Here is a 27,895-nt window from a genome sequence, read left to right on the forward strand (position 1 = left end):
GGCTTTTGTTAGTGCTGTAATGGAATCTGAGACATTGGCCATTGGATGCTGCATCACAATTGGGCCCACAAGAATAGTCATGAAGTTGACCACCATTTCCACACTGGAAAGGATAGACTTCAGGCTCTGTGCCAAGTTGAAGCGGGACTCCTCCCTCCCCTCTGGCAGGTATCCCAGTGCATGGAATTATTTCAGTGCGTATACCCATCAGCCTATTTCTGTAGGCTGCTCCATCAAAGGTTTCACCTGAGTGCTCCGCAGTAGGTTTCTTGTATGACTTTGCTCTCCAGGAAGCTGATGCCTGTGTTACCCTTGTCCTCTGCCCTGCTGCAGGCCAGGCTTGCCTGGTGTTTCCAGTCTCTAAGCTACAATTTGAAGTACATGCAAATTAGTATCTGAATTGGTGGCTTCAAGCTTGAGAGTGAATGGTAGTATTTCTGCATCATAATTTTCTTCCTGTTCTTCCACCTTTTGTCTCCTACCATGTGCTAGTGCGCGACAGTTTTCAAGTATCTGAAATGAAAAAGACTCGCGGGTTGGCTTATGGTGGGGAGTGGGTGGGAAACAAGAGGTGCATGCTTACAACATGTGCAACTTGTAAATCAGTAGAGATTGTGTGATGAAGTGGATGTAGGAAGGAGGACTAGGTATGACCATACCATCATTTTAGATAGCTTCTGCTCTGCCATTGACCAGATCCTCAGTTATAGGTGCTCCAGTGATGGAGAGCACCATCTATATTGTAGAAATAAGGATGGCAGTGCGCCTGTCTCCCACTGGCTCAGTGCCACTGCCTACTATATTATTGTGTTGTTGGGCTGGAGAAGTTTCAATAACTCTGGAAGACTGTTAGCTGCAAAAACTAACTTTATTGTAACATTTTGTGTGCAAGCTATTTAGGTGTAAGCCCGCAACACTGCTGAATGTGCGGGAATGCATTGCTAGTTCAGTTGTGAGGAAATATCATTTGAGGACAAATTCACTAACTTTGACCATTTGTGTGTGGTCATTGAAACTGTTGCAGTACTGAATATAGGTCCTCTGAGATACCCTACTTCCATTGAATGCAACAGCTATTTGCTCCCATTTTCTTCTCAGACTGTGTCTGGAGAGCCACCCGATTCTCTGTGTCAGAGGACATCTCTTCTGCACCATGGTCTCTAGTGCCACGTCTGAGAACCTTGGACAGGCTCCCTGCCCTGTTGCACCCTTGGTCAGTCACTCCAGTTCAAACTCTCTTCCCGGCCACTTCCAGAATCTGCTTCGTTCAGAATGCACCTCCCATGAAAGAGGTGCAAGACTGGCTTTAAGTAATGTTAGTCTTATATGAACATGGGCCCCCTGTTGAGATGGCAGCCACCCTACAGCATGTTTAAAGCAGGGAAGCATAATACAATGAATTAAACTAGCAGGCAGTACAAAGTTTGCAGGTGGCCTGCATCAGAAGGAATTGGCATAGGTCAGTTATGCTTTGCGAAGCCCGCACCAGTTTTTGAATTTTGCTCCCTGGACTTTTATTTCTACTCTAGAATCAGTCACATGTTTTAGGAAAAAAATTATACTTTTAGCTGCTGTGTCTATATCTACCATAATGAATAATAAAAGCAAATTACTGCGGATGCTGGAATCTGAAACCAAAGAGAAAATGCTGGAAAATCTCAGCAGGTCTGGCAGCAGCTGTAGGGAGAGAAAAGAGCTAACGTTTCGAGTCCAGAAGACCATTTGTCAAAGCTCTGACAAAGGATCATCTGGACTCGAAACATTAGCTCTTTTCTCTCCCTACAGATGCTGCCAGACATGCTGAGGTTTTCCAGCATTTTCTCTTTGGTTCTACATCTACCATGCTCCTTTGTAGTCACAGTTCAGATATTTCCTGCTTTAAAATACTCTAACTTATTATATTCAGAGGTACTCCTGTTAAGGAAATAGTCGAAGAGCACACTCTGAATTAAATTTGAGGTAAATTGCTATGGACCATTTTTGTAGATTGGGATCTGTTCCTAAATCCCTGCCAGACGCAAGCTTCTAAAAGTTTGGAAAGCAAGCAGGAAATCATTAGTTTGCTCTCATTTTTTATACTTCTTTTAAAGATTGTTCAGCTGAAATGTGATGTTTGAGGTGTGGCAGACAGAAACCTTTTTAGTTGTTTCGATGAATCATAATAGACATTTAATAGAAGGGGAGATTGTGATTTTCTGTCACTTGTCCAAAACGTAGCTAAGGTGGAATAGCTTCATGTAAAAGTGCTTTCCAGTTGCAACCAAATAGTCTTTCATCTGATTGTATTTCTCCATACATTGCCAACAAGACCAAGCAAATGAACTGAGCATGTAACAGTTACTTGTTCAAAAACAAGTTTAGCAAGATACTGTCCCAAGGCTTGTACCTGCTTATTGTATTATTGATTGAAGCTTATGTACTACTTTGGCATTGACCACTTTTGTTATGATAAAAATAATCTATCCAAACCATGTTATTACAAGCTTGTGCGGACAAGCGAAACAGCCCTCATCAATTATTTATATCATAGGTTGAGCCCATTTACTGAACAATTAGGGAAAAGGAGGCTAATTTGCATAACATTTTATTATGCAGTCTCCAACCTTTGGAAAGGGCATGTCTTTAACTTAATTTCCGTGACGCCAAGGCCTGGATTATCAACCCAATGTTGGGAAAACAATACTTGCATCATTTCTGGGTGCCAACCTCGGATTGGAAATGCTTGGCCTGGATCCCAGCTGGTGACCAATCTAGCATGTGGGTGTGCAGTCTCACAGTCATTTCCATGCCAAGGAAAGAAGCCACAGGCATCTCAGCCAGAAGCAGAGGCAAGAGTACTGGCTGTCCCACTTCACCTCCGTCTCTGAGGGAAGCACTCCGTGGAAGTGAATGGAAGAGTGTCACGATGTTAATGTATGCACTTGCTGGGTCACCTTGGTGATGTTCTCCGTTTATTCGATCATTAACATTTCCTTTAAAATAATTGCTAATGCCTATAATGAGACTGGTGTGTCATATTTGATTGATATTGAAAGGGACAACATTATTTAAGACAGAGACGAGAAAGAATTTCTTCTCTCAGAGGGTAGTGAATCTGTGGAATTCTTTACTGCAGTGGGCTGTAGAGGCTGGGTCGTTAAGTATGTTCAAGGCTGAAATAGACAGATTTTTAGTCAGTAAGGGAATCCAGGATTATAGGGATAAGGTGGGAAAACGGCATTGAAGATTATCACGTCAGATCAGTCATGATCTCATTGAATGGTGGAGCAAACCTGATGGGCCAAATGGCCTACTCCTGTTCCTACGTCTTATGGGGGGAGGGGGGTTCCTGGGGGGGCAAGCTCAGCCCTGCAAGATAAGCTTCCTGTAGTTGCAGACAAGCTGAAAATTTATTGAGTGGAAGTCTTTTCTGTTCTGGAATCTGGCTGATTAATTCAATGTTGGCTTGATGGTGTTATGTGTTGCAATCGAGGATCCATGACATATGGGAATCCGTTGATAGCGGCAAACACCAATTCCTTCTGTGCCTGTCTCAAAATGGACATAGTTCTCTGCCCTCTGGAATAGGACATCCATGACCTGTCAGATGACTGTGAGATGCCACCAGGTCCTTAGCTGATCACTGTCAAATTCTGGATGCATAAACATTCAGGGTGACCATTACCTTGACGGCTGCACACGGGGACTACTTGTGGCTCTGAGGTGTTGGGTCATTATGGACAAGATCATAAGTGCCCAAAACTATCTGCCTGGGCAAGCACAGCCTCTTGCACCACTACCGCTCTGTCATTTGCAGGTTACTGACTCTTTGGCTGTGCAGCGGTGCCTTGGGTAACACCTTCACCCCCTTGCAGCCCTTTACTGTGCTCATCTGGCTTCCTCCTGACCAGGAAGATTGAATATACTGCAGTACCTCTTTGTTATTCTGCCCAATGTCAACGTAGCGTGCTCCCATCTCACCGCCGCCAGCTCACTAGGCCTTCCCCTACCCACCTCTGATGCTCCAGTGATGTCAGCAGCTTCACAACCCTCCAACAACTCACTGTTCCTAAATGCTAGCCTCTCATCACCAGTGAGGCAGCTGATTGAGCAGCTGTTTCTTAAATTTATTGACCGTTGCATCCATTGGCATGCATGACTCCCTGCTGTGTACATGACAGCTGCACCCTGATGTGCCCCAGACCCACTGTTTTCCAAATGCCTTCTGATTGAAAATCTAAACATGCTGCTCCAAAGCTTGTTTATGAGCTCCACAATGAAGCCAACAGCCAGTTAATTGGAGGGTTGCGGACTCCCCACTGCCCCTCCATACCCACTTCTTGCCCTCCCTTTGAGAATTACATCGTGGTCCAGAGGCTTTGGGATCCAATGACACGAGTTGAGAATTCTAGTATCAGTGTAATTATGAAAGCTATCCAGCCATTCCGCATCGAAACATACAAAGATTTTAATTAGATTGTCACAAACTTCATGCATATCCAACAATATAAGCAAACATTATTTGAGTTATTGCTGCTTTACTATTGCTTTAAGTTATTGATGCTTTGCATCTCTCACACTGGGCATTGATTCAAGATTAGTTATTCATGTTCAGAGACAATGAAGCAAAAATGAAATTGATTGGAAGTTGTCTGGAGGTCAGGAAGCATATGTGGAGAGGACTGGCCAGTAAGCACGTGAAACACAGAGCGGCATGGTAGCACAGTGGTTAGCACTGTTGCCTCACAGCGCCCGGGTCCCAGGTTCTATTCCCGCTTGGGTCATTGTCTGTGCGGAGTCTGCACGTTCTCCCCATGTCTGCGTGGGTTTCCTCCGGGTGCTCTGGTTTCCTCCCACATGCCCCGAAAGAAGTGCTTGTTAGGTGAATTGGACATTCTGAATTCTCCCTCTGTGTACCCGGACAGGCGCCGGAATGTGGCAACTCGGGTTTTCCACAGTAACTTAATTGCAGTGTTAATGTAAGCCTATTTGTGACAATAAAGATTATTATTATTAACATGGATCTTCCTTCGCTGCAACAGGAGGTTGCACTTCTCTGTGGAGGCTGCTGCAAACCTCCGCATCCTCCCTCAACAGAATTTGCTGCCTAACTACCAGAGGTGCATGCCACAGGCTCTCAAAGTCACCCCAACCCAGAATTGTTATGCCACTGAATCTTTCTTTCTCAAGAAGAGGACACCAGCTGCAACTCCCAGTTTGCAGGTGGCAGTAAGCAGGTGACTGATGCTTCCTTTGCTAAGATGAAGCAGTATATCACCTTACCAATGACCTAAGCAGTCAGCAGGAGAGAGTTTGTGGCTTTGCATTCTTTTCTCATGTGCAGGGCATGATTGATTGTACGCTCTTGTCCATCAACATTGACCAATAGAAAAGGATACCACTCTATCACTGTACAGTCAATTCTCAATTACAGGAACAACATCATGCAGGTTTGTGCAACATATCTCGAGAAATGCCAAAATTCTTTAATGCTCAGGTCCCCCACCATTCCCACTCTATTCGACTGGGGGAAATGTGACTGGATGGTTTATAGAGCACAGCAGGCTGACAGATCTTCGGACCTGGCTGATGACACCACCACCACACTCAAACAGCATAAAAATAATTGATAGCAAAACAGTGCAGATGCTGTAAGTTTGAAATAAAAGCAGAAATATATGCAAATATAATTTAATCTGGAATGTTATGAAGCACAACATTGCAGTGGAAAGAAATCTTTCCATTCAGAGGAGAGCAGCAACAGCACAGTCATCATCAGCAAGGAAGAGCATGGGGAAGGAAAGGAAGTAGCTGAGGGCAGAGTATCACATCTGCATCTTGAAGATATAATAGCGGGGATGTAAAAGTTCTCTCAATGGCTTAAGTATTCTTCACAGCCCTTCTATTGATAACTTAGGGCAGAGCCCCTCTGCATAACAGTGTACTCTTCCTCATTAGCTTTGTCTTGCATTGAAGACCATTTAAACCATTTATAGAACTTCTATATCAATGACATTCTGACAATGGAGACTTAGAAGTAGCTATGACATCATACTGCAGACCAAAGTGCCAAAGTATGACAAAGGTGATCAGTTTCATGTCAATCATAATAAACTTTCCATTTGTTTCTCGCTTAGGTGATCTTCCTTAAAAAAGATTTTCTAACTCTGTTGTACCTATGAGGCAGTGCCCTTGTGGCTTGAGTAAAGTTCTTGGAAGAGTATTGGTCCTCATGTCGGGAGACTTGAGATGCTTGTGGCCGGTGACATCTGAGCGCTCAAGTCAGACACAGATTGCAACGGCACAGCTGCTGCGGCTGACCTGTTGGCACTATGGCAGGCACTGACTGGGGTGGGGTGAATGTGATAAGGTGCTGACTCCCTGAGAGAGGGTTTATAGAGTGTTAATAGGAACTCGGTGCCATTTTCATTGGAAAAATTAGCAATAGTGTTAAGAGGTGGATCCACCTATTCTTACAGGCATGAAGCACCATTTAAATGGACAATCAGCTGCAAGCAATTAGGGCATTGAAATATGTTTGCAATTCACCTGGTTGGACGTTTTCATGTTTCTATATTGGAATTTTCTAACTTAGTTGCTTCTGCTTCAAAACAATTGAGAAATTCAGTGCTCAAGGGGAGAGACCTTATAGCCACCCTTTCTACTTGGAGGAAGAAGGCTGGCAGGAGACATGGAGGATTGGGGAACTTCAAGAATTTGCAATTAGGGCTTTGAGGAGAGCTGTTCAAAGGCTTTTTCAACCTTGTTGAAAGTTCTGTGTACTGTGTGTTCAATTTTATGAGGAGCAGTCCATCAGTAGTTATTCTCCAGAGAAGTTATCAGAGCCTTGTGCAGGCTCTTACAATACATTGCCTGTAGCAGTTTCATCTCAGGCTATTTTCAGGCTCCAGCAAGTGCCATTGGTCACACTAGTCAGTCTGCAGACCATTCCCACATCAGGCAGGTCACGGCTTTCTTCGCCAAAGCATTGCATTCCCCACAGACCCCCAACTGTCATCAGGAAAGGTCAGCAAGCTTTTTCTGTCATGTCAGGCTGCAATTGATTGCTCATGTCACAAGAGCCAAAGTCCAGAAGAACGCGAAGGTCTGAGAGAATTGTAGGGCTGGAGGAGGTTGCAGAAATAGAGGAGGAATGTGATTTAAGTACCAGGATGAAAATTTTAAATTGGAGGTGTTAAGGGACTGAAAGCCAGTGTATTCTAGTGAATCAGGTTTGTTGGGTAAAGGGAACATGGTGTGGTTTGGGATATAGGCCACTGAATTTTAAAGGAGCTGAAATATATGGGAAGATAATGATAGGAGGCCTTTGGATTAGTTGAGTTGAAGAATGGATGAGAATTTGTGCAGCTGATAATACATGCCAAGGCTGGAAACGTTTGATGTTACAAAGATGGAAGTAGGTGGCCTTTGTGATAGGGAAGATATTCTTACGATAAAAGGTCCTATTATTGAACAAGTTCATATGTTGCGTGATCATTGAAATATTTTCGTTTTAGGTGACAAATGCTTACTTAAGACATAATATTATAGTAGAAATAACATTGGAGTTCATTTAAAATGCTGCCTTAAAGGAAAACTGATTTTATATTATGGCATACTAATTGGATTTGACGTCACATATCTGGTATATTAATGCTTCTTCTAAATCTAACCGCCAACTACTTCCTCTTAAAATTGATGGCTTTGCCCTGGACCTTCTGTGCCTGTTGACGTTCTTACTCTCAATACCTCCCTTGACTTCAAAGGGAACTCTCATCTTTTCCATTGCTGTAATTGTCTACAGGAATCTTGTTGTTTTCTTCTATGAGTTTTCCCTCTTAGCCACTCTTAAATTTCTATAAGGCCCAAATCCATCCAGGATGTGAATATTGCTTCTATATTTTGGGAAGCTCTTCTAGCACTCTCTAACATGCTTACAATTGATGCCAGGAAAACCTGAATGTGTGATAGGTGATCCTCTTCTCAGCTGTGGCTCTAACCAGTCTCTCATCGCAATAGTTTTTGCCTCTATTTTACTGATATTACATGGCCTCTGCTTCTCTGATGTGTTCTTTCAGATTCTCAGCAAATATGCCATTTTACAGTCTCACCTGCCCTTCTTCAAACTTACGGTTGATAAGAAGATGCTTTGCTCAGTTTCTGCCTTTGCTGCATTCTCTCCCAGGTTTTCTTAATTGTGGAACTCCTTGCTTCCCTGGGCTTTTGCTTCTTTCTGCAATTTTCGGCTTTTTAAACAAACGTTTGTCGTCATCTGCCCGCTATTCAAAATTTGCCTGTCTTCGCTTTTGAGGGTGTCCTGCACGATGCACCTTGGCCCTTCATCTTAATTACCAACAAAAAAAAAATCTGCTATAGTCCTGTTGCTATGTCGTTTGCGATGTTTTCCATTTTGGCCACTGGAATACATGGTTGTCCTTGTTTAGCGCAAAGAAGCTAACCAGAGTCAACTTGAAACCTGTATCTTAATGGCTGTATGTTGCCCATAGGCAAGACGAAGAGGAGTATCAGGTTGGGAAAGCAGTCTCAGACAAAGGCCAGCACCACGTATAATTTTCCAGGCAGGAATTTCCTTTCGCCACAAAAAAAAGAAAGAAGATAATAATATGAAACCCAAAAAGGACATGAACAGTTCATTGGTATGTACATAAATTGTATGTAAGGTATGTCCATTGAAAAGATATGTTGTTTTTATCAAATTATTTATATTATTAGTTCTGACAGTAGACTTTGTCCTCCAAATAGAGATGATATTTATTATCAGTTATAAGCAGATTGGCTATTATTAGGTTCTGTCCAAGCATAGCAAAACTTGCAATTAGCAGTGAGCCATTAAAAGTGAAACTATTTCTAGATATTGTAGAAGTCCAGAAGGTGCATATTTGGCACGAGAGATAATGGTATGATGCTGCACAAAATGCACATTACTGTCACAATATATAATTCTGCTTTTAATTTTTTTAGTACGTTATCTTTCTTAGTTAGTCTTATTGCCTGCCGACACTGTTTCATCATTTACCCTGGAGTTGCTGGGTTGGAAGAAAACATAGGTTACCAATAAGTTACCAATTGAGCATTGGTTACGAATGATCATTTGCAAGGTGAGGACCATCTGATGGGCTCCACGAGAAGCACCAGAATAAATTCAAGTTTGTTTCATGTTGGTGTGAAGGAACATTTACTATTACAGTGGCGGCCACGTACAAATTACATTTAACACACAGGAAGAAATCATTCTTTATAAATCTTGTGATTTCCACTTTAATATCCGACCTTCAGAACGTGCACCACTGTTTAGAAGTGGAGTTTACTAGAACCTGTTTCTTAGGGCATAAGCACTTGATTAAAGGGACACTGTTTAATTGTGATTGCTTGTGGAAACTTGTGGCAATTCACCACAGGTATTGCAAAAGATATCTAATGTTCTACTAAGGGAGCCTTCTCCGACCTACATTTTCCATTACCTTTGGAAAGTTCCCTCATTCAAGGCAATTACTGAGCTTGGATCTGAAATTTGCACAACGTGTTTTCTACTGAGAATTTCACTTTATGCAGCCTATCTATATGCTGGAGGAAGAGAGGCTGAAAATGAAGTTAAATCGTGCAGGTTGCATCAGAGAAGAGTCAACTCATCTAATCAGTGACCATCCAAAAGGACGGATAGACGCTTTATAGCAATTTCCAAAACTTTCCCAGGAAAGAAAGAAATTCTATGGCAGAATGCCCCAAAGGAACATTTTTTGATGATGAGTCGCTGCTGTAATGGGGAGGACAACGCGGAACAAAAGGTAGAAAAATGCAGTAGCTAATTTACACAGAGAAATTAGGTAAATAGCAAGACAATCTGTTTTAATGATGCTTATGATGAATAGCTATTGACTAGGACATCCAGTGAATCAGAGAATACTGACAGTGCAGAAGGAGGCCATTCGACCGATTGAGTCTGCACCAGTCCTTGGAAAGAGCACCATACTTAAACCCATGACTCCACCCTGTCCCTTTAACCCAGTAACCCCACCTAACCTTTTGGACACTAAGGGGCAATTCGGCAAGGCCAATCCATCTAACCTGCACATCTTTGGGCTGTGGGAGGAAACCGGAGCACCCGGAGGAAACACATGCAGACACGGTGAGAAGCTGCAAACTCTACACAGACAGTCACCCGAGGCTGGAATTGAACACGGGTCCCTGGAGCTGTGAGGCAGCAGTGCTAACTACTGTGCCACCACTGTGGACTACCTGTTATTCTTGGAATACTGACATAGGCTGCGGGATTCTCCATCAGTGGGACCTTCCGCCTCACCAGCAGCACAGCTACGCCCGCGCGTTTCCCGATGGTGTGGGGTGGCCCGCAATGGAAAACCCCATTGGCCAGATGCGGGAACGGAGAATCTCACTGCTGGTGGAGGCGCACCATGCTCGAAAACAGGCTGGTGGGACGGAGAATCCCGTCCAGGATATTTTATGTGCATCTCGAAGGGCAGATGAGGCTTTAGTTTAACATTTTATTTGAAAGGCAGAATCTCTGACAATGTAGCGCTTATAATAATAATAATATTAACAATAATAATTAATAATAATACTAATAATAATATAACCTCCTCAATTGTGCACAATTGTTTTCATAAATTGCATACTCAAGTCTCTGAAGTTTCTACCCATGACCTTCTGACTCAGAAATGAACGTGCTACCATTTAGGTAAACCTGCTACCTAAGAAACCCTGTCGCAGGAGATTGCACTTCAGTCATGAAGCTTTGGAGTCATGAAGCTTTGGAAGAGCTGTATTTCTTGCTCTAGATAGACCTGGAACCAAGGTGCCAATGTACAGAGCCTAGAAAGTGGATGACATACATAGAAGGAGGTGACAGACATAAAGTAATCCTTTTGACAGCGTGCATAGCCCCTGACACTAAAATACCCAACAAGCTTGTGGATCTAGTAAAGAACCATTGCGACCTAAAGCCCACGTAATCCTCCAGTGTTACAGATTCAGTATGGCTGGAGGACCACCGGGGAACCTGCGACAGAATTCCTGGCTCAGTTAAGGAAGTTGGCCGAATACGGTGAGTTTGGCCCATCCCTGATCAAAATGCTGTATGACCGACTAGTGTGTGGGATCAATAATGTTGCGATACAAAAAAATTGTTGGCAGAGCTCACCCTTGACCTCAAAAGAGCTATGGAATTCGCACTATCCTTGGAGAATGCAGAAAAAGGGCCCATAAACTCCAAGGGATATTGATCATTAGCGTTCTCTGGCTGGTGGTGGGTAAGGGAAGACGCTCATACAGAAACGCCAGCATTCCCAGTGAAGGCTCCAACGCACCTCATCCACCACCAACTCAACATTCAGCTAAGACATTCTGGCACCTCAAAAAAGAGCTGAATAATCCCAAAAGTATCAGGGAAGCCTCCTCGGAGGACTACATGTGTCAGCCGCAAGGCTGCTGTAAGTGCGGTCAAAGGACACGACCAGGCTGCTTGAATCCGCATTGTGTGCCACCCAGGTTGGAAGCCAAAGCCACCTCAGGTCTGGGCCTCGCAAATCTATCAACCTTTAGGGGACAAAAAGATGTGATTAAACTGCTTCACTACCCTAAGATGCCCCAATAAACACTCTTGGTCAACAGCCACTCCCTGGAAATGGATATGGGAACTGCTGTCTCCAACGTCGGGGAACAGATTGCACGGTGTCTCCAGATGGATCGCTTGTCCCGAGGGCTGCGGGACATCAGGGCCAGGTTGACAACATATACCTCTGAGGTTTATGGGGACCACTGTGACCCCGGTTACCTATGGGCAGTAGATGGCCCAACTTTCACTCATTGCTGTGCGAGGGCCAGAACCTAGTATCTTGGGCAGAGACTGTCTCCAGAGGATTCGACTGGACTGGCTACAAATTTTTAAACTAGGAACCGGTAGACTGTACGAGATCATTGCCAAATATTTATATGGATTTCAAGCCCTACCCAAATATTTCAGGGCACAGCCAATCCCATGCGCTCTACTTACCAAAGTAGAGACCAAACGCGAGTGATCCCCCGTGCTGATCCGACCAGTGCAGTTCACAGAATGAGCTTCACCAGTAGTTCCTGTTCTCAAGTCTGACAGGTCAGTCCACCTTTGTAGGGACTCTAAACTAATGGTTAATAAAGCCTCATGTTTAGATCGGTACCCCATGCCAGCAGACTGATAGAGGGTCAAACCTTCACCAAACTAGATATGAGCCATTCCGACCTCCAACTAGAATTAGACGAGTCATTCAGGAATTATGTAATGATTAACAACCATAAGGCTTTGTATGAATATACACGCTTGCCCTACAGAGTCTCGTCAGCATGCGCTATTTTTCAATGCATGATGGAGAACATTCTCCAAGGGTTAGCTAAGGTAGCAGTATACTGAGACGGCGTACTAATCACAGTAACCACGGAAAAAGAGCACCTAACAAACATGGAGGAGGTTTTGAGACAGGTTCCTAACAAAAGTGTCCGTCTCAAACGAGAAAAATGTGTTCCAGGAAGGCAAAGTGATTAAAAACGGCCTAAACCCCTGATAAAGTTAATGCCATCAAAGAGGCACGACTCCGTGAAATACAAGAGAATTAAAATCTTTCCTAAGCCTCGGAAACTACTATCGGACATTTATCCCAAACGTGACCACTTGATTGTCACCCCTGCACACACTGTTACAAAGACACCAGGGGCGGAATTCTCCGCTCCCGCGATGAATCGGGAAGGCCGTCGTGAACTCGGCCGAGGCCTTAGAGGCCGCTCCTCGCACCTTATTCAACCCCACTCGGGGGGCTAGGAGCGGCGCTCCGTTATTCTCGGCTGCCGGGCCTTGACGCTTGCATCAAGGTGGCGCGCCGAGAATGACGCGACAGCGGCGCCTAAGTGACGTCAGCCGCGCCCCGCATGACGTGGCAGCTTGATCTTGCGAGGCGGCGGAGGGGAAGGAGTGCGTCCCTTTGACGATCGGTGGGCACCGGTCGCGGGCCAGTCCCCTCCCGAGCACGGCCGTGGTGCTCACTCCCCTCTCCGCCCCCCACAAGCCACAAAAGAGCATTTGGCGCCCATGTTCACGACGGCAGTGACCAGGTGTGGTTGCCGCCGTCGTGAACCGGTCGGGAACGGTAGGCCGCTCGGCCCATCCGGGCCTGAGAATCGGCGGTCGCCGGAGGATTCCGCACCCTCCGGGCAGCCCGACGCCGGAGTGATTCACGCCACTCCTTGGCGCCGGTACGGCCCACCTCGCCGGATTCCAGAGAGTCCTGGCCACTATTCTCAGATTGAAAAGGAAGGATTGTCTGTTATTTGTGGGCTGAAGAAATTTCATCCATATCTCTGCGGCCGACATTTCATAATTGTTACATTGTTACAGACCAGAAATTCCTGCTGGGCCTTTTGAAAGAAGATAAAATGATTCCACCATCGCCTAACATTGGACATTAATGTTAGCAGCATACTAATACTCTCGAGCACTGCCCAGGAACACAGATTACCAATGCGGATGCCCTGAGGCACCTCCCACTGCCCACAAGTTTGGCCCCTCTGTCGCCATTGGAAGAAGTCATCATGACCGTGAACTTCCTGGATACCTTCTCCTTATTCATAAAGCAACTTAAAGAATGGACTCAGAAGGACCCCACTGGCAAATGTGTGCTATAAGATCCTCAGTGGCAGACTCTGAGGACACTCCACAGATGACATGAAACCCTTCCTCACTAAATGACAAGACCTGAGTGTAGAAGATGGCACCATCCTGTGGAGAGCCCGAGTAGTCATTCACCGCCCAGGTCAGCATGTAATCCTGATAGAATTACACAATGGCCACCGAATGGTGTATCCAAGATGAAAATGCGAACAAGGAGTTGCATCTGATGGCCCAGGCTCGATACAGACATCGAGAATCTGGTGAAGCAGTGCTTCTTGTGCAAGGAGAATCAGAAGCTCCCACCTTCGGCCTCGTTGCACCCAAGAGAATGGCTGGGAAAACCTGGGTATGGGTACACGTGGACTTTGCTGGCCCGTTCTTGGGATTGATGTTCCTTATTATGGTCGACACCCACATCGTTCATCCTCCACAACTTCTCATGCAACAATGGAAAATCTCTGACAAAGTTTCTGCCCCCACGGCGCATCAGAGATCCTCATGTTCGATAATGAAACCTACGGAGCCCAGGAGGCCCTTGCAGGTGAATAAACAAGAGTTTATTGTAGTCATAGAAAAGAGCCACTAGGGCAGCAAACACACAATAAGTCCCCGTCGGGACTACCAGAATGCTGCCCTTGCTTTTGCATAGCACAGTACGAGCCCCAGCTGGGCAGGGTGAGTCCCATGGGAAGATCGATTAGGGTATCTTCTCGGGCCTCATGAGGGTTATTACAATACCCCTTTACCAGTGGAAAAACTTCAGGCATTCATGAAGTTGAACGGCATTAAATACATCCAACCACCATACTATCCATCTGCTAATGGCCTGGCCAAACAAGCAGTTCAAACATTCAAAACCAGAATGAAGAAACAGCTTCTGGTTCCCTGGATACAAAATTGTCCCGGTTCCTCTTTGATTATGGACCCACACTGCACAGGATGGTGAGAGTCAGACCAGCAGAATTGTCAACGAGATGACAAATGAACAGGAAATGGTGCCTATGGGCGGATCATTGATGATGGCTCCCAGCGGATCTCAGGAGTTGTGCTGGAAAAGACTGGTCCAGTTTCATACAAAGTCAAGGTCCAATGGAAGGCCATGAAAAAACATTTGGACCACTGGAGAAGCGGGGAGCTACTCCAGCGGAAACTATTTCAGCAGAGATGACGTCCTTGATGCCCGTTGCAACTACCTTCCGCAAGGGGACTCAGCCTGTGGGGGACCCGAGAGTCATTCCCCCCCCCCTCCCAACCAACGATGAAGATTTGGAGTCTGCAATAGAGACTGAAGAAATTGATCCTCCGCTGGTCAGCACCAAAAACGAGCCACCATCTGTGGCCCTTCGGCACTCAACTAGAAAGTAGCCTAGTGACCACACCCCTGGTCCAGCTCCACCAATGCCAACTTGAGGTCTTGGGCTAAGCAATGAAAGAGGCCTCATTGTCATGGAGTGAGGGGGATGATTTAAGGGGGGAAGGATGTGTTAACCATCACAGGTGAAGTGTTGGCTAATGTAGACTTGAGAGATGAACAGATACTTCCAACACTGATGAAGGTTCAACTCAATTTTATTAACTATTTCTAACTAACTAACACACGATGACACCAGCTGTGAAGAGGAAGAGAGCAATCTTTCGTGAGTCCGAGGCAGCTTCCAGGTCCCTGGCTTCGAGGTACAGCTGGAAGCGCTGTTTGAAAAGTTTCCAGTTCGAGCCCAGATTCCCTGCAATGCGGAGAGGCGGCGGCGGGCGAACAGAGTCCATTCTGTAGGATGGCGTGTGACTGGTGGAAGGCAGATCACTGAAAGGTAGGTCTCAGAAGTGCGAGCATCCCTCAACTCCTGGTGCTATGAAGTGTTGGCTAGTGTAGACTTGAGAGATGAACAGACACTTCCAACACTGATGAAGATTCAACGCAATTTTATTAACTATTTCTAACTAACTAACACACGATGACTGTGGGTCTAAATGATGCTAACTTAGGCTTTGCCAACTGATCCTTGTCCGAACCAGTTGATTCTTTCAGCACGTGTTGTGAGTCTGTGCTGGGCTGGATGAGTTCTTGTTACACTGAGAGGCAGCACCCAGAATGAGCGGGAACCGTGGTGCCCTCTGCCTTTATAGTGTGTGTATTCTATCTGGTGATTGGCTGCGGTGTTTGTACATGTTGATTGGTCCCTGTGTGTATCCATCAGTGTGTGTCTGCACCATGATATACTGGTGTATATTATGACAACAAGGACTACAGGGGATTGCTGATTGATTTACCCGTGGGCTTTGTAGAATAACTGTTCCCATGATGAGCGGCCCAACTGGGGCTCGTTAGCATGACCTTTAAATGTAACGCCCAAACTCGAATCGGCAGTTCCTGATAGTCCTGGGTTGGGACGTTTTGTTCCCGCAGTAGCGGCTTTGTTTTCAGTTTAAAACAAACCAGTTTGGCCTTTCACTCCCACCTCCTGGGATTATTACACCAATTGTACCGTAAAATGGCCCCTAATTGGGTGGTTACATATGTAAATCGGCTACTCCCCCTTCTTGGGAGGGCAGCCAATCTAGTTCCATTTCTGGTGGGGGCTTTTGGCGAGCTTTTGTACTCTCATCTGTTCATTGGTTTAACTGTATGATGCTTATTAAATACAGTAGTTTCACTCCGGTGGTGGGGATGCACTGGGGAGCTGATCTGACATGGTTCCCTGTGATATTACCGACTACCCCACCTCCTGAACTCCCGACCATTAATTAAGAAATGGTCTCGGGCAGCACGGTAGCATTGTGGATAGCACAATTGCTTCACAGCTCCAGGGTCCCAGGTTCGATTCCGGCTTGGGTCACTGTCTGTGCAGAGTCTGCACATCCTCCCCGTGTGTGCGTGGGTTTCCTCCGGGTGCTCCGGTTTCCTCCCACAGCCCAAAGATGTGCAGGTTAGGTGGATTGGCCATGATAAATTGTCCTTAGTGTCCAAAATTGCCCTTGGTGTTGGGTGGGGTTACTAGGTTATGGGGATAGGGTGGAGGTGTTGATCTTGGGTGGGGTGCTCTTTCCAAGAGCCGGTGCAGACTTGATGGGCCGAATGGCCTGCTTCTGCACTGTAAATTCTATGATCTAAATTCCGAATTTCTTTTGTGGGCATGTATTTCATGGCCAGTATTCGTTACTGATCCCAAATTGCCTTTGAACTGAGTGGGACTTAAATTTCAACCACATTGTTCTGGGCCGAGAGTCACATGTAGGCCAGACCAGGTAAGGGCAGCAGATTTCCTTCCCTAAAGGACAGTGGTGAAGCAGATGAGGTGTTTTTTATGGCAATCGACACCCATCAGACTAACTTTTAATTCCATATTTGTATTGGCTTAATTTACATTGTCATGGTCTGATTTGAACTCCTGCCGCCAGAGCATTAGCCCAGGCCTCTGGATTATACGTCTAGTGGCATTACCACAACGTCATCATCTCCATCTTCACATATGTTCCCACAATCTAACATCTGACTGCCAGGTCAGAATTGGTAGTCGTTTCAATGTGCTGCCAAATGCCTGTTATTAGCATATCCTCCTATAGTAGCCTGATATTCCCTGGCATGCTGTGCTTACTGAGTACCCATATATTTCTCTCTGAATCAGTTATTTGTAGTTTTATTCATCTGCAAACACATTTACCATTTCTGACGTGGTGATGTCATTAAGCTACCACTGACATTGCAATATCTCCTTGGGGTTATGGAGACCTCACTCACAGCCAAGTCTTTCCACATGGTCTGTCTTACAACATGCGATAGCTTCTTCCTCTATTTCCCAGCTGTTGCATTTCTCCTTTCTAGAATTTGGACCAGCAGCACTATAACCTCTGAAAAGCTAGATACTTGCCTTTTCTTACTTCAGTTTCAGCTTTTTTACTCTTTTCTATCCAATGTGTTAACTGCATGGTGCCCTTTAAATACAGTAGTTTCACTTTGTGTCCATGCACTTCCTGAATTTACTGGGCTCCCTTGGCAGATCTCTCCATTTGGTGGGACAACTACTCTTTCCTCACCGGCATTATTAAAATCAACAGTCCCAGGAATTTCTTACGAGGGGTTAAATGAAATAGTTAAATAAAAAATAATGAGTATTAGCACAGATCAGCTTCATTTCAGTTCATAATTCTCCAGAACATCAGGGAATTTGTCAAATGTAGGAATTTGTTGAGATGGGGAAATGGTGCAGTTTGATATATATTCAAAAAATAGAGTTAAATTAGAACTTCAGGCTGAATTGCAGTAATGAGGTAAAGCATATAACTAAATTTGATGAAGTTCATAAGTTTATAGAACATAGAACATACAGTGCAGAAGGAGGCCATTCAGCCCATCAGGCCAGCACCAACTGACATAAGCCCTCACTTCCACCCTATCCCTGTAACACAATAACCCCTCTTAACCTGCACATCTTTGGACTGTGGGAGGAAACTGGAGCACCCAGAGGAAACACACGCAGACACAGGGAGAACGTGCAGACTCCGCACAGTGACCCAGCGGGGAATCAAACCTGGGACCCTGGCGCTGTGAAGCCACAGTGCTATCCACTTGTACGCACGGTATCCAGATTAAAAACTGAACAGACAATTCAGTGATATTTCAAAACCTGTAAATCTAATCCCCATAAGTGCCTCACATCACTGAGGTACAGTGTTTCGGATTTTGGCTGAGTTCAGCGACAGGTGGTTGCGACTACAAAATGAGGCAGCTATGGGGATCTAGATGTTAATATTGGAGGAGCCTTAGCCCTTGTGCTTGTCCAACAGGTTTGATGGGCCGGTTTAGCACGGTTGGCTGAATAGCTGGTTCGTGATGATGAGCGAGGCCGATAGTGTGGTTCAATCCCCGTACTGGCTGAGGTTATTCATGAAGGCCCAGCCTTTTCAACCTTGCCCCTAGCCTGAGGTGTAGTGATCCTCAGGTGAAATCAGTCAGCTCTCCCCCTCAACGGGGAAAGTAGTCTATGGTCATTTGGGATGACAGCGACTTTACTTTTACTTATGTAGGTGGGAGCAGGAACGGCAGGGAGGATGAGCAAACTGACCACGCAAAATGGTACAGAGGATTATTAAAGTTGGAACAGTAAAAAGAAAGATTAGGGACAGTATCATTAAGGGGATAGATACTTTTCTCTGCAGTCACAAGCTTGTGTTCCAAAGCCTGGGTTGTCTGCCCAGTGCGAGGGTTGGAGGAGGTTGAGATGAATTTGGGGTGGGATGTGAAAGTTTCAGTTATCATAGTCCACGTAGGTAACAACAAAATAGGTGGGATAAAAAAACTCGCTGAGCGAGTATGAGGAGCTGGGCTAAATTAGAAAGGTAATAATCTCCAGATTTACTGGCTGAAAGCCATGAGCAAATTGGCATAGGGTAAAAAAGATCAGAGAGTTGAATGTGTGATTCAAAGAGTGTCGCAAGTGAAATGGGTTTCGATTCATGGGCACTGGCACCAATACTGGGAGAAAGGGAGCTGTTCTATTGGGATGAACTTTGCAACCATGCTGGATCCAATGACTTGGCGAATTCAATAACTAAGAAATAATCTTGGCTCGAAAGAAAAAGATGTAGAATTAGTTTGGTGGAGATAGCAAGGGTATTGAGTCACTGATGGACTTACACTATAGGCCCTCTAACAGTAGCTACCCTGTAGAGCAGACTTTGAATCAACAAATATTGGGGACTTGATAGAAAATTACTGAAATAATCATGGGTGACTGCAAACTTCATACAGATTGGACAAATTGAATTGGCATAAGTAGCCGTGTAGAATGGTTGATAACGGGCAGCACGGTAGCACTGCTCTCTCACAGCTCCACGGACCTGGGTTCGAGTCTGACCTCTGTGTGAAGTTTTCCCATGTCTGCGTGGGTTTCCTCTGGGTGCTCCATTTTCCCCCCACAGTCCAAAGATGTCCACGTTAGGCGAATTGACCACCCTAAATTGCCCCTTAGTGTCCAAACGTTAGGTGGGATTACAGGGGCAGGGCAGGATATTGAGCATAGGGTTGAGCATTAGGGTGCTCCATCGGAATCAGGGCCAGTGCAGACTCGATAGTCTGAACGGCCTCCTTCTGTACTGCAGGGATTCTATTGTTTATGATTCTGAGTACGTTCAGGACAGTTTCTTACTTTAGACCCGGTAATATGTAATGAGATAGGATTAATTAATGATCTCACAGTCAAGGATCCTCTTGGAAAATGATCAGAACATGTTGGCATTTCACATTCATTTTGAGGGTGGGGAACACGTGTCTTAAACTTCCATCAGGCTGATGGTCGCTAAGCAATGACTTATGTTTAAGGAGATATTTCATAATTCTCAACAAAGATAAATTCCATTGAGAAAGAAGGACTCTGTGAGCAGGAGGAATCATCTTGGGCTAACTGCAGTTAAGGATGGTGCCACGTTGAAAGAAAAGGCATGCGATATTGTGAACATTAGTGGTGGGCCATAACAGTAGACAAGTTCAGAATCCAGCAAAGGATCACTAAAATAAAAGAAGGAAATAAAATAGATTAAAAGACGGGGAGCACGGTGGCGCAGTGGGTTAGCCCTGTTGCCTCACAACGCCGAGGTCCCAGGTTCAATCCCGGCTCTGGGTCACTGTCCGTGTGGATTCTCCCCGTATTTGCGTGAGTTTCACCCCCACAACCCAAAGATGTGCAAGTAGGTGGATTGGCCAGGCTTAATTGCCCCTTAATTGGAAAAAATGAATTGGACACTCTAAATTTTTTTTTTTAAAAGAGTAATCTTAGCACACAATAAGAGGTTGTACACATATATCCCTTAGTGGATGAGACTGGGGCATTAATAATAGGAAACTAGGAAATGGTGGAGATTTGAACAAATATTTTATGGGAAGAATTTTATGCCGCCCGGGTGCGTGAAGATGATGGATGAGTAACCCGACATCATTGCCGACACTTGACAGTTCGTTTGGTTGGCTCAGGCATGGATTGGTTGTGCGCCTGCTGACAATAATGGAGCCACTTGAGAGGATTAATTCTCCAATTGACCTGAGTCTTACTTTGCCCATGCAATTTTTAGGTTGGCACATGGGTAACATGGGCAGATGACCAATCAGTTTTTGCAGTTTGCTCAGCCAAGGACAGGATAACAGGGAGCTGGAGCAAAGGCAGGCTCTGGAGTTAGGAGTTTTTGGAAGTTCAATGGGGGTTAGGTTTGGAACATTTTGAGCATCTTCTCTTCATTTTTTGGAGAATTCTCTGGAGCTTTCAGGACTCTGCTGTCCTCTGACATCGGAGATTTGCATCAGTCTGGCACCCTCTATGCATGGGTCAGCCACATTTGCATCTCCATAGGTGGGTATAGTCTACTCAACAGAGAACCTCCTGTGAAGATGAACGGGGCAATGAGGGAGGAAGCCAGGTGGGAGTAGGAATCGTTTCAGAACAGAGGTGCAGGTGGGCAATAGTGCATCGGCTCAGTTGATAGTGCACAGTGGTCAGGGCACATCGTGCTCACTTGAGCAGATAGTGGAGGCAGAAAGTGCTAAGGGTGCAGGCAGTTGTTGGAGTGCTGCCGACTAGGACCATGCTGAGTCCAAGACAGATGATGAGCCCCTGGAGTCATCAATTAGGCAGCAAATTCTGGATGCTCAGCAGGATGCGCAGGGATATCTGGTGGAGATACCTGAGGATCTGCATGCCATGGTCTCTGCCATAGAGGACTTCTTGCGGCGTATAAGCGCTGTGTTGACCCTTAGCTCTGAATACACAGCCTCATCCATCGAGAAGTGGTGAATATCCAAGAATGGAATGACGGGTTCTTGGGTTGTGTTCGGACCTGAAAGCCATCACTCAGGCATGGACATCAAGAGATCACTGTCAGTATGAGTGAAAGATGTGGAACCCAGTTTTTCAGATGGGTGCCCATACTTCATTGGCGAGCAGAGTGTTCAAGACACACCTCACAGTGGTGCATGCGCTGGCTGCAATCTCTGGTGCCTTCTCTCATGGCACCCAGCAGAGGCCAGTAGCACCTCCGCCTGTCTATCAGTCACTGTGCCATCCTCGGAGTTTTCAACGACTGTGGAGTGTCCAGCCGTCGGTGCTCAGGCCTTGCTGGCCAGAGGACAACCATCAATGTTACCTATGCCCATGGGGCAACACTCAGCAAACTGACTCTCATGTCGCTGTCAGCAAGGGAATTACATAGACATGACCTGCAAATGTATGCCTAAGATAGTGAGCACAGCAAAGGCTTGCACTGGAGGGCAATGTTTTCTTTTCATATCACTTGTGTTTAGATCTGATTGAATATTTTTGCTTTGTTTCACATTAATGTTTTTTTAAAATAAATTTTGAGTACCCAATTATTTATTTCCAATTCAGGGGCAATTTAGTGTGGGCAATCCACCTACCCTGCACATCTTTGGGTTGTGGGGGCGAAACCCATGCAAATACGGGGAGAATGTGCAAACTCCACACAGACAGTGATCCAGAGCCAGGACCGAACCTGGGACCATGGTGCCGTGAGGCAGCACTGCTAACCACTGTGCCACCGTGCTGCCTTTTCACATTAATGTTACAATGATAAACTTCTGTTTGCTCACAATAGTGGCTGCTCTAGTCCCACCTGTTCTGCAAACATGTTGTTCGTAAAATTTGGGCCTATGTGTCTTTTCACTGCAGAAGAAATCAAAAGCATCCCAATAAATCAGGGCTGAAAGGCAAACCTGCCCCCATTGCCAGCCTGTCAGAAAGTGGGATTTTCCGGTGGTCTGGTCCTCAATTGGCCTGCAGACGAGTCTGCCATCCAATTTGACGAGTCTGCCATCCAATTAGTGAGTCCGGAGGTAGAAATGGAGGTGGGCCGACTCCAGAGCCTGTAGGCTCGCTCCTGTTGCATGAAAGAATCCAGCCCTACTCTTTTATAATGATCATTACATCCAACATAATCCCAGGTTGAGCAACTTTATTCATTTAATTCTTTAAAGATGTGCTGAATTTCAAATGACCATGTGTACAGCAAATTTGATTTCAGGAAAATGAGAACAGAAGAACAATTCAAATATCTTTAAATATGTATCGTTTTAAAAGAACTAGCAACAAGAAGATCAATCACATCAAATATAGCCACTTTAAACATTCAGGTTAAAATTATAAGTTTTACGAGAAGAACATGTTTAAAATATAAATTCAAAACTGCGCAGTTATCAAGTGCGTTGCAAAGAGCTTTAGAATTTGGAGCTTTGGAATTCTGAGAAGCAAAACCACTTTACTTACATTTTAAAACTCTTTCCATCTCCGATTCTTGCTTCCATGCAGCTGGTCTCAAATTTGACCAATGCTGAACTCCAGTTGCCTTGCAGAGAATTAAAAACCTACTGGAGACGGCCTCTCAATGAACCTGCAATGATGTAAATTATCGCCTTGATACGAGTGGACCATTTTCAGGACTCATTCCCTCCCCACTCTCAGGACAGGTGGCAGTCATGGGAATGGGATTTCTGGCTGCGTTGCTCAGCATCTATTTTGTTTGTCCCCATTCCCATCCGATTGTGGACAGGAATGTCCCGACCTAAGAGTCCACAAAAGGATACGATGGTGAGGTGAGAGAGCAGATAATTTGGCAGATCACATATTATGTGGAAAAAAGTGAGGTTATCCACTTTGGTTGGAAGAATATAAAAGCAAAATATCATTTAAATGGAAAGAGATTGCAGAATACTGCAGTATGCTGGGTGTCATCATGCCTAAATCACAAAATGTCAGCATGCAGATAAACTGACAGATCAAAGAAGAGAATCAATAGGGCACATGGAAACGACATGTATGGGCCAACTTCTAGAGCAAATATTAAACAAAAGAATGTCCAGGCCTTGTGGCCCCCAATTGAAATGATCACCTGCTATTCTTTCCTTTTCAGAAAGTAATCAATTGTTGGATAGCTGTTTGGCCACTAAGAATGCTTGGCTGAGTTTCAAATCCAAATTGATTTCAGCATAGTGGGTGTTGCATTCATCTGAGAATGACTGGCAGTTTCAAAAAGTTGCATAACTGATAGTCCCTTTGATGTGGCTTCTGGTTTGTTGCCACAAGTTAATAGGGTTACCAAGTATTACATGGATCTTTTCAGAAGGCAAAAGGACTTTTCCGCAGAAGCGATGGTACGCATGATTTTATTAGATTTCTTTTGCAAGGAATGTAAAATATTTTCCATTGATATTGCATGGAAGTTGCGAACTGTATACAGTACTTACCAGATGAGTGGCTATTGGGTATGCCTGGAGGAATATACAAATGACATGGGAGCATAGAGGTGGCATGGAGGATATGTGGGGCATAGAGATGGCATGGGCAATCTGTGGGGCATGGGCTGATATGAGGGTGTCTGTGGTATGAGGGGGAGTGAGATTTAGAAGGGCCTTTAAAGTTGGGATCTCGGATACTGTGTTCGAGAACCAGGTTGGATATTCTAACTGGCCTGCTTCTGCACCCACAGTTCTCACACACTCCGACGCAGATCACTGCAAACTTGACCCCAATGTGAAAAGACAGAAATGGCGTGTATGATCACACATTAGTTTGGTGTGCTGTTTGTGAACCATGAGAGTGCACAGGTCAGATCTTTCTGAGCCTAGAGAAAGATTTGCCCTTATAATTGTGAAATAAAGCACTCAAACTCCTCAATTCCTCCTAGATGAGTTGATAAAAGAAGGTGATATGCTTTCTTCTTCAGGTCTAAGTTTGGGGCACAAAACCAGGAAAGTTGTACAGATTGACAGGCATTGCTATGCAAATGAGCCAAGCGGGGCTAGACAGGCATATAACAGGAAAGGCCAAAAAGATTGAAGAACCTTGGGAGAAGTGACATCAAGATGGTACAGATGGGAGATATAATTTTCATTTGAACTTCTTAATTCTAGGCATCTCCAGCAGCATAGGTAAAGCAGAAACAACAAGGAGTTCATCCACTTGCTTTCTTTGTTTAATTGTTTGAAACATTAACCTTGAATTAAACTTTTTTTCAATAGCACAGCATTACATTTGACATTCTGTATTTTAAATGGAAAAAATAAAGATTTAATTTTGACTGAAAGTTGTCTTACTTTCACATTGATGACGCATTTCCTGCCCTGTGGTATACTACTGTGGTTATTGTGACCTATTCTCACTAAAATTAGATCTCATCTCTGAGATTCAGTAGGAATGGTGAGAGATTTTATCAACAACTTCATATACTTTCTGATATAGAACTGCAAATTTACATAAAACAGAGTAACCCTTCCATTATTTACAGTAAGAGTTGATAATCAGGAACTGAGATAATGAATTCCAACTGTTATCATCATCAATGGAAAGTAAGTTACTTCGGACGAGAAAAGTACCAATTCGAAGATCCTGCATCTTGAGCACCTGCCTGGAATGTGTTTTCTAGAATCAGGGCGACATGGTTATCAGCTGCGTCCCTTCAAATGCAGCTCCCCACTGCATGATCGTCCTTTAAGTTCCATTCTACATTGCTAGCGATGCACTGTTTATAATCCAAAAACTGAGTACATGCCAGAGATAACACACAACCCGTTGGAGAAAACTAATTTAATGAAGTAGAAGTGTTTGATGAATTAAAAAAAAAAGGGATGTTCATGCTGACATTTTCTTCTGGATTGTGCACTGGAAGTTAATATTGGTGATTTACAACAGCGGTAACTTGCCTATGGCACCTTTACGATCGAAAAACATTCGAGGAAATGTAATCAGATTTTTAAAAAAGACGCCAAGCCAAAGAAGGCGATATTACATGGAAATGTGACTAAAGGTTTTGTCAAAAAGGCAGGTTTAAAAGAGGTCTTGAAAGAGGAGAGAAAGATGGGCCTTTTATAAATAAGTATTTGTAATAAGTATTTGTTACGATCAGGTGAGAAGAGATGGAATGGCTGACCTCCTTTCCCAGTTCACGTCTGACTGCATCAAGGCTTTTCTACACTAGAATTTACAGTGTAGAAGGAGGCCATTTGGCCCATTGAGTCTGCACCGGCCCTTGGAAAGAGACGGTACTTACCAATGGAGTGTGTGTTTAACTGTTTATGTGCTGTGACTGTAAATAACCCACACAGACATGTTTTCTTGTAAGTTTTTAAAGAAAGGAGTATTTGTTTAAAATAATAAAAACGCTTTGACTCACACACACTCACACACGCATTCAAGGGTTCACATGCGCACACACATGAAAGTTACAATGTGGGAGGGTAGGTTAAATAGTTTAAAAGTCCAATAAAATTAAGTTGTACATGCATCTTGTGCATTGATGACTTGGATGATTTCAGACTAGGCAAAATTATCTTCTGGTACTTGTGTGAAGACACTGCCAAGATATTGATTGGCAATTTATCTTTTTTCTTCTGGAGCCAACAGCTGCTGGGTAGACTCTTAAAACATGGCCTCCAGCGTGTGAATGGTCAAACAACAGGAAGGACTCGCGCTTGCAGGATGAATGGAGAGGGGGAGAGTACCTATGCACACTTCACTGAAATTCATATATCACAATACTCATTTGTGTGATGGCAGAATATCTTTTTGGCTTGACGGCAGCATCCTGATAGTGGTGAATATCAGTCATTTTGCGATTGTGTGGTAGCAGCGTGAAATAGCTAGCTTCACTTGTTGCTGAAACTTTCGAGATACTTTGCACTTCCAGGGTAGTCTAATGTAGACTGGAGCTCTGTCAGGGCTGAAAGGGAAGGTCTTTGGCCTGTCCATGAGTTTGATGATGTACTGCTAATGTGATCAGGGTAGCCAATTTCCAAGCCAAGCCAAAATACCTCCGTCTATCAGACAAATGAGTCATGTGGTATATGAATTTCAGTGCCTGTATGATGCCATATATGTGGGCCATACATCCCAAAGACTGGCAGATCACATCAAACAGCATGTCCTGACCATTGGTCGCACCGATGTGGAGACGCCAGCGTTGGACTTGGGTGAGCACAGTAAGAAGTCTTACAACACCAGGTTAAAGTACAACAGGTTTGTTTCGAATCACTAGCTTTCAGAGTGCAGCTCCTTCCTCAGGTGAATGAAGAGGTGGGTTCCACAACCACATGTATCAACAAATTCAATGATGCAAGGCGATACTTTGAATGTGAGCCTTAGAACAGTAGAACAGTACAGCACAGAACAGACCCTTCGGCCCTCAATGTTGTGCCGAGCAATGGTCACCCTACTCAAACCCACGTATCCACCCTATACCCGTAACCCGACACCCCCCCCCCCCCCCCCCCCCCCCCCCCCCCCCCCACTTAACCTTACTTTTTAGGACACTACGGGCAATTTATCATGGCCAATCCACCTAACCCGCACATCTTTGGACTGTGGGAGGAAACCGGAGCACCCGGAGGAAACCCACGCACACACGGGGAGGACGTGCGGGCTCCACACAGACAGTGACCCAGCGGGGGATTGAATTTATGACCCTGGCGCTGTGAAGGCACGGTGCTAACCACTGTGCTACTTTGCTGCATCGACTAACACATGGGACTGGGAGTAACCCTAAGATTACTGCTTTCAAGATCCTGCTTTTCAATTCTCCTTCCTAGTTCCCTGAAATTCACTTTCAGGGACTCTGCACACTTCTTATCTAAGCCATTAATACTGATGTGGACCTTGAAACCTGGCTGTTCACCCCCCCCCCCCCCCCCCCCCCACCCACCCACCCACACAACCAAAAGAATGTCTTGCAGCCACTCCGTGACAGTTAGTATAAGTAAACCAAAATAAAATATAGTTATTTTAAATTCATTTATAGGATGTGGACTTCGCTGGCTAGGCCTGCATTTATTGCCCATCCCTAATTGCCCTAGCAAAGGCGGTGGTGAGCTGCCTTCTTGAACTGCTGCTGTCCCTGTGGTTTAGGCACACCCACAATAGGTATGAAGGGGCTGGTTAAGCATACTGAGCTAAATCGCTGGCTTTTTAAGCAGGCCAGCAGCACGGTTCGATTCCCATACCAGCCTCCCTGGACAGGTGCCGGAATGTGGCGACTAGGGGCTTTTCACATTAACTTCATTTGAAGCCTACTCGTGACAATAAGCGATTTTCATTTTTTCATTTTTCAATAGTGGTTAGCACAGGGCTAAATTGCTGGCTTTGAAAGCAGTACAAGGCAGACCAGCAGCATGGTTCAATTCCTGTACCAGCCTCCCCGAACAGGCGCCGGAATGTGATGACTAGGGGCTTTTCACATAACTTCATTTGAAGCCTA

General features: G+C 44.9%; 1 protein-coding gene across 6 annotated transcripts in view; it reads left to right on the top strand.

Annotated features, from left to right (window-relative positions):
- Positions 1-27,895, top strand: part of LOC119969596 (DNA (cytosine-5)-methyltransferase 3B-like) — a 307,538-nt gene that overhangs the window by 114,251 nt on the left and 165,392 nt on the right. For 5 of the 6 annotated variants that reach the window (XM_038803415.1, XM_038803412.1, XM_038803414.1 and 2 more), the window contains exon 5: positions 8,487-8,636. The exons of the other annotated variant lie outside the window; for it this stretch is intronic. In XM_038803415.1, the coding sequence (XP_038659343.1) occupies positions 8,487-8,636 (150 nt within the window). The remainder of the gene's footprint in view (positions 1-8,486; positions 8,637-27,895) is intronic. 6 annotated transcript variants of the gene reach the window in all.

Source organism: Scyliorhinus canicula, chromosome 7, assembly GCF_902713615.1.
Source record: "Scyliorhinus canicula chromosome 7, sScyCan1.1, whole genome shotgun sequence".
Classification (NCBI taxonomy): domain Eukaryota; kingdom Metazoa; phylum Chordata; class Chondrichthyes; order Carcharhiniformes; family Scyliorhinidae; genus Scyliorhinus; species Scyliorhinus canicula.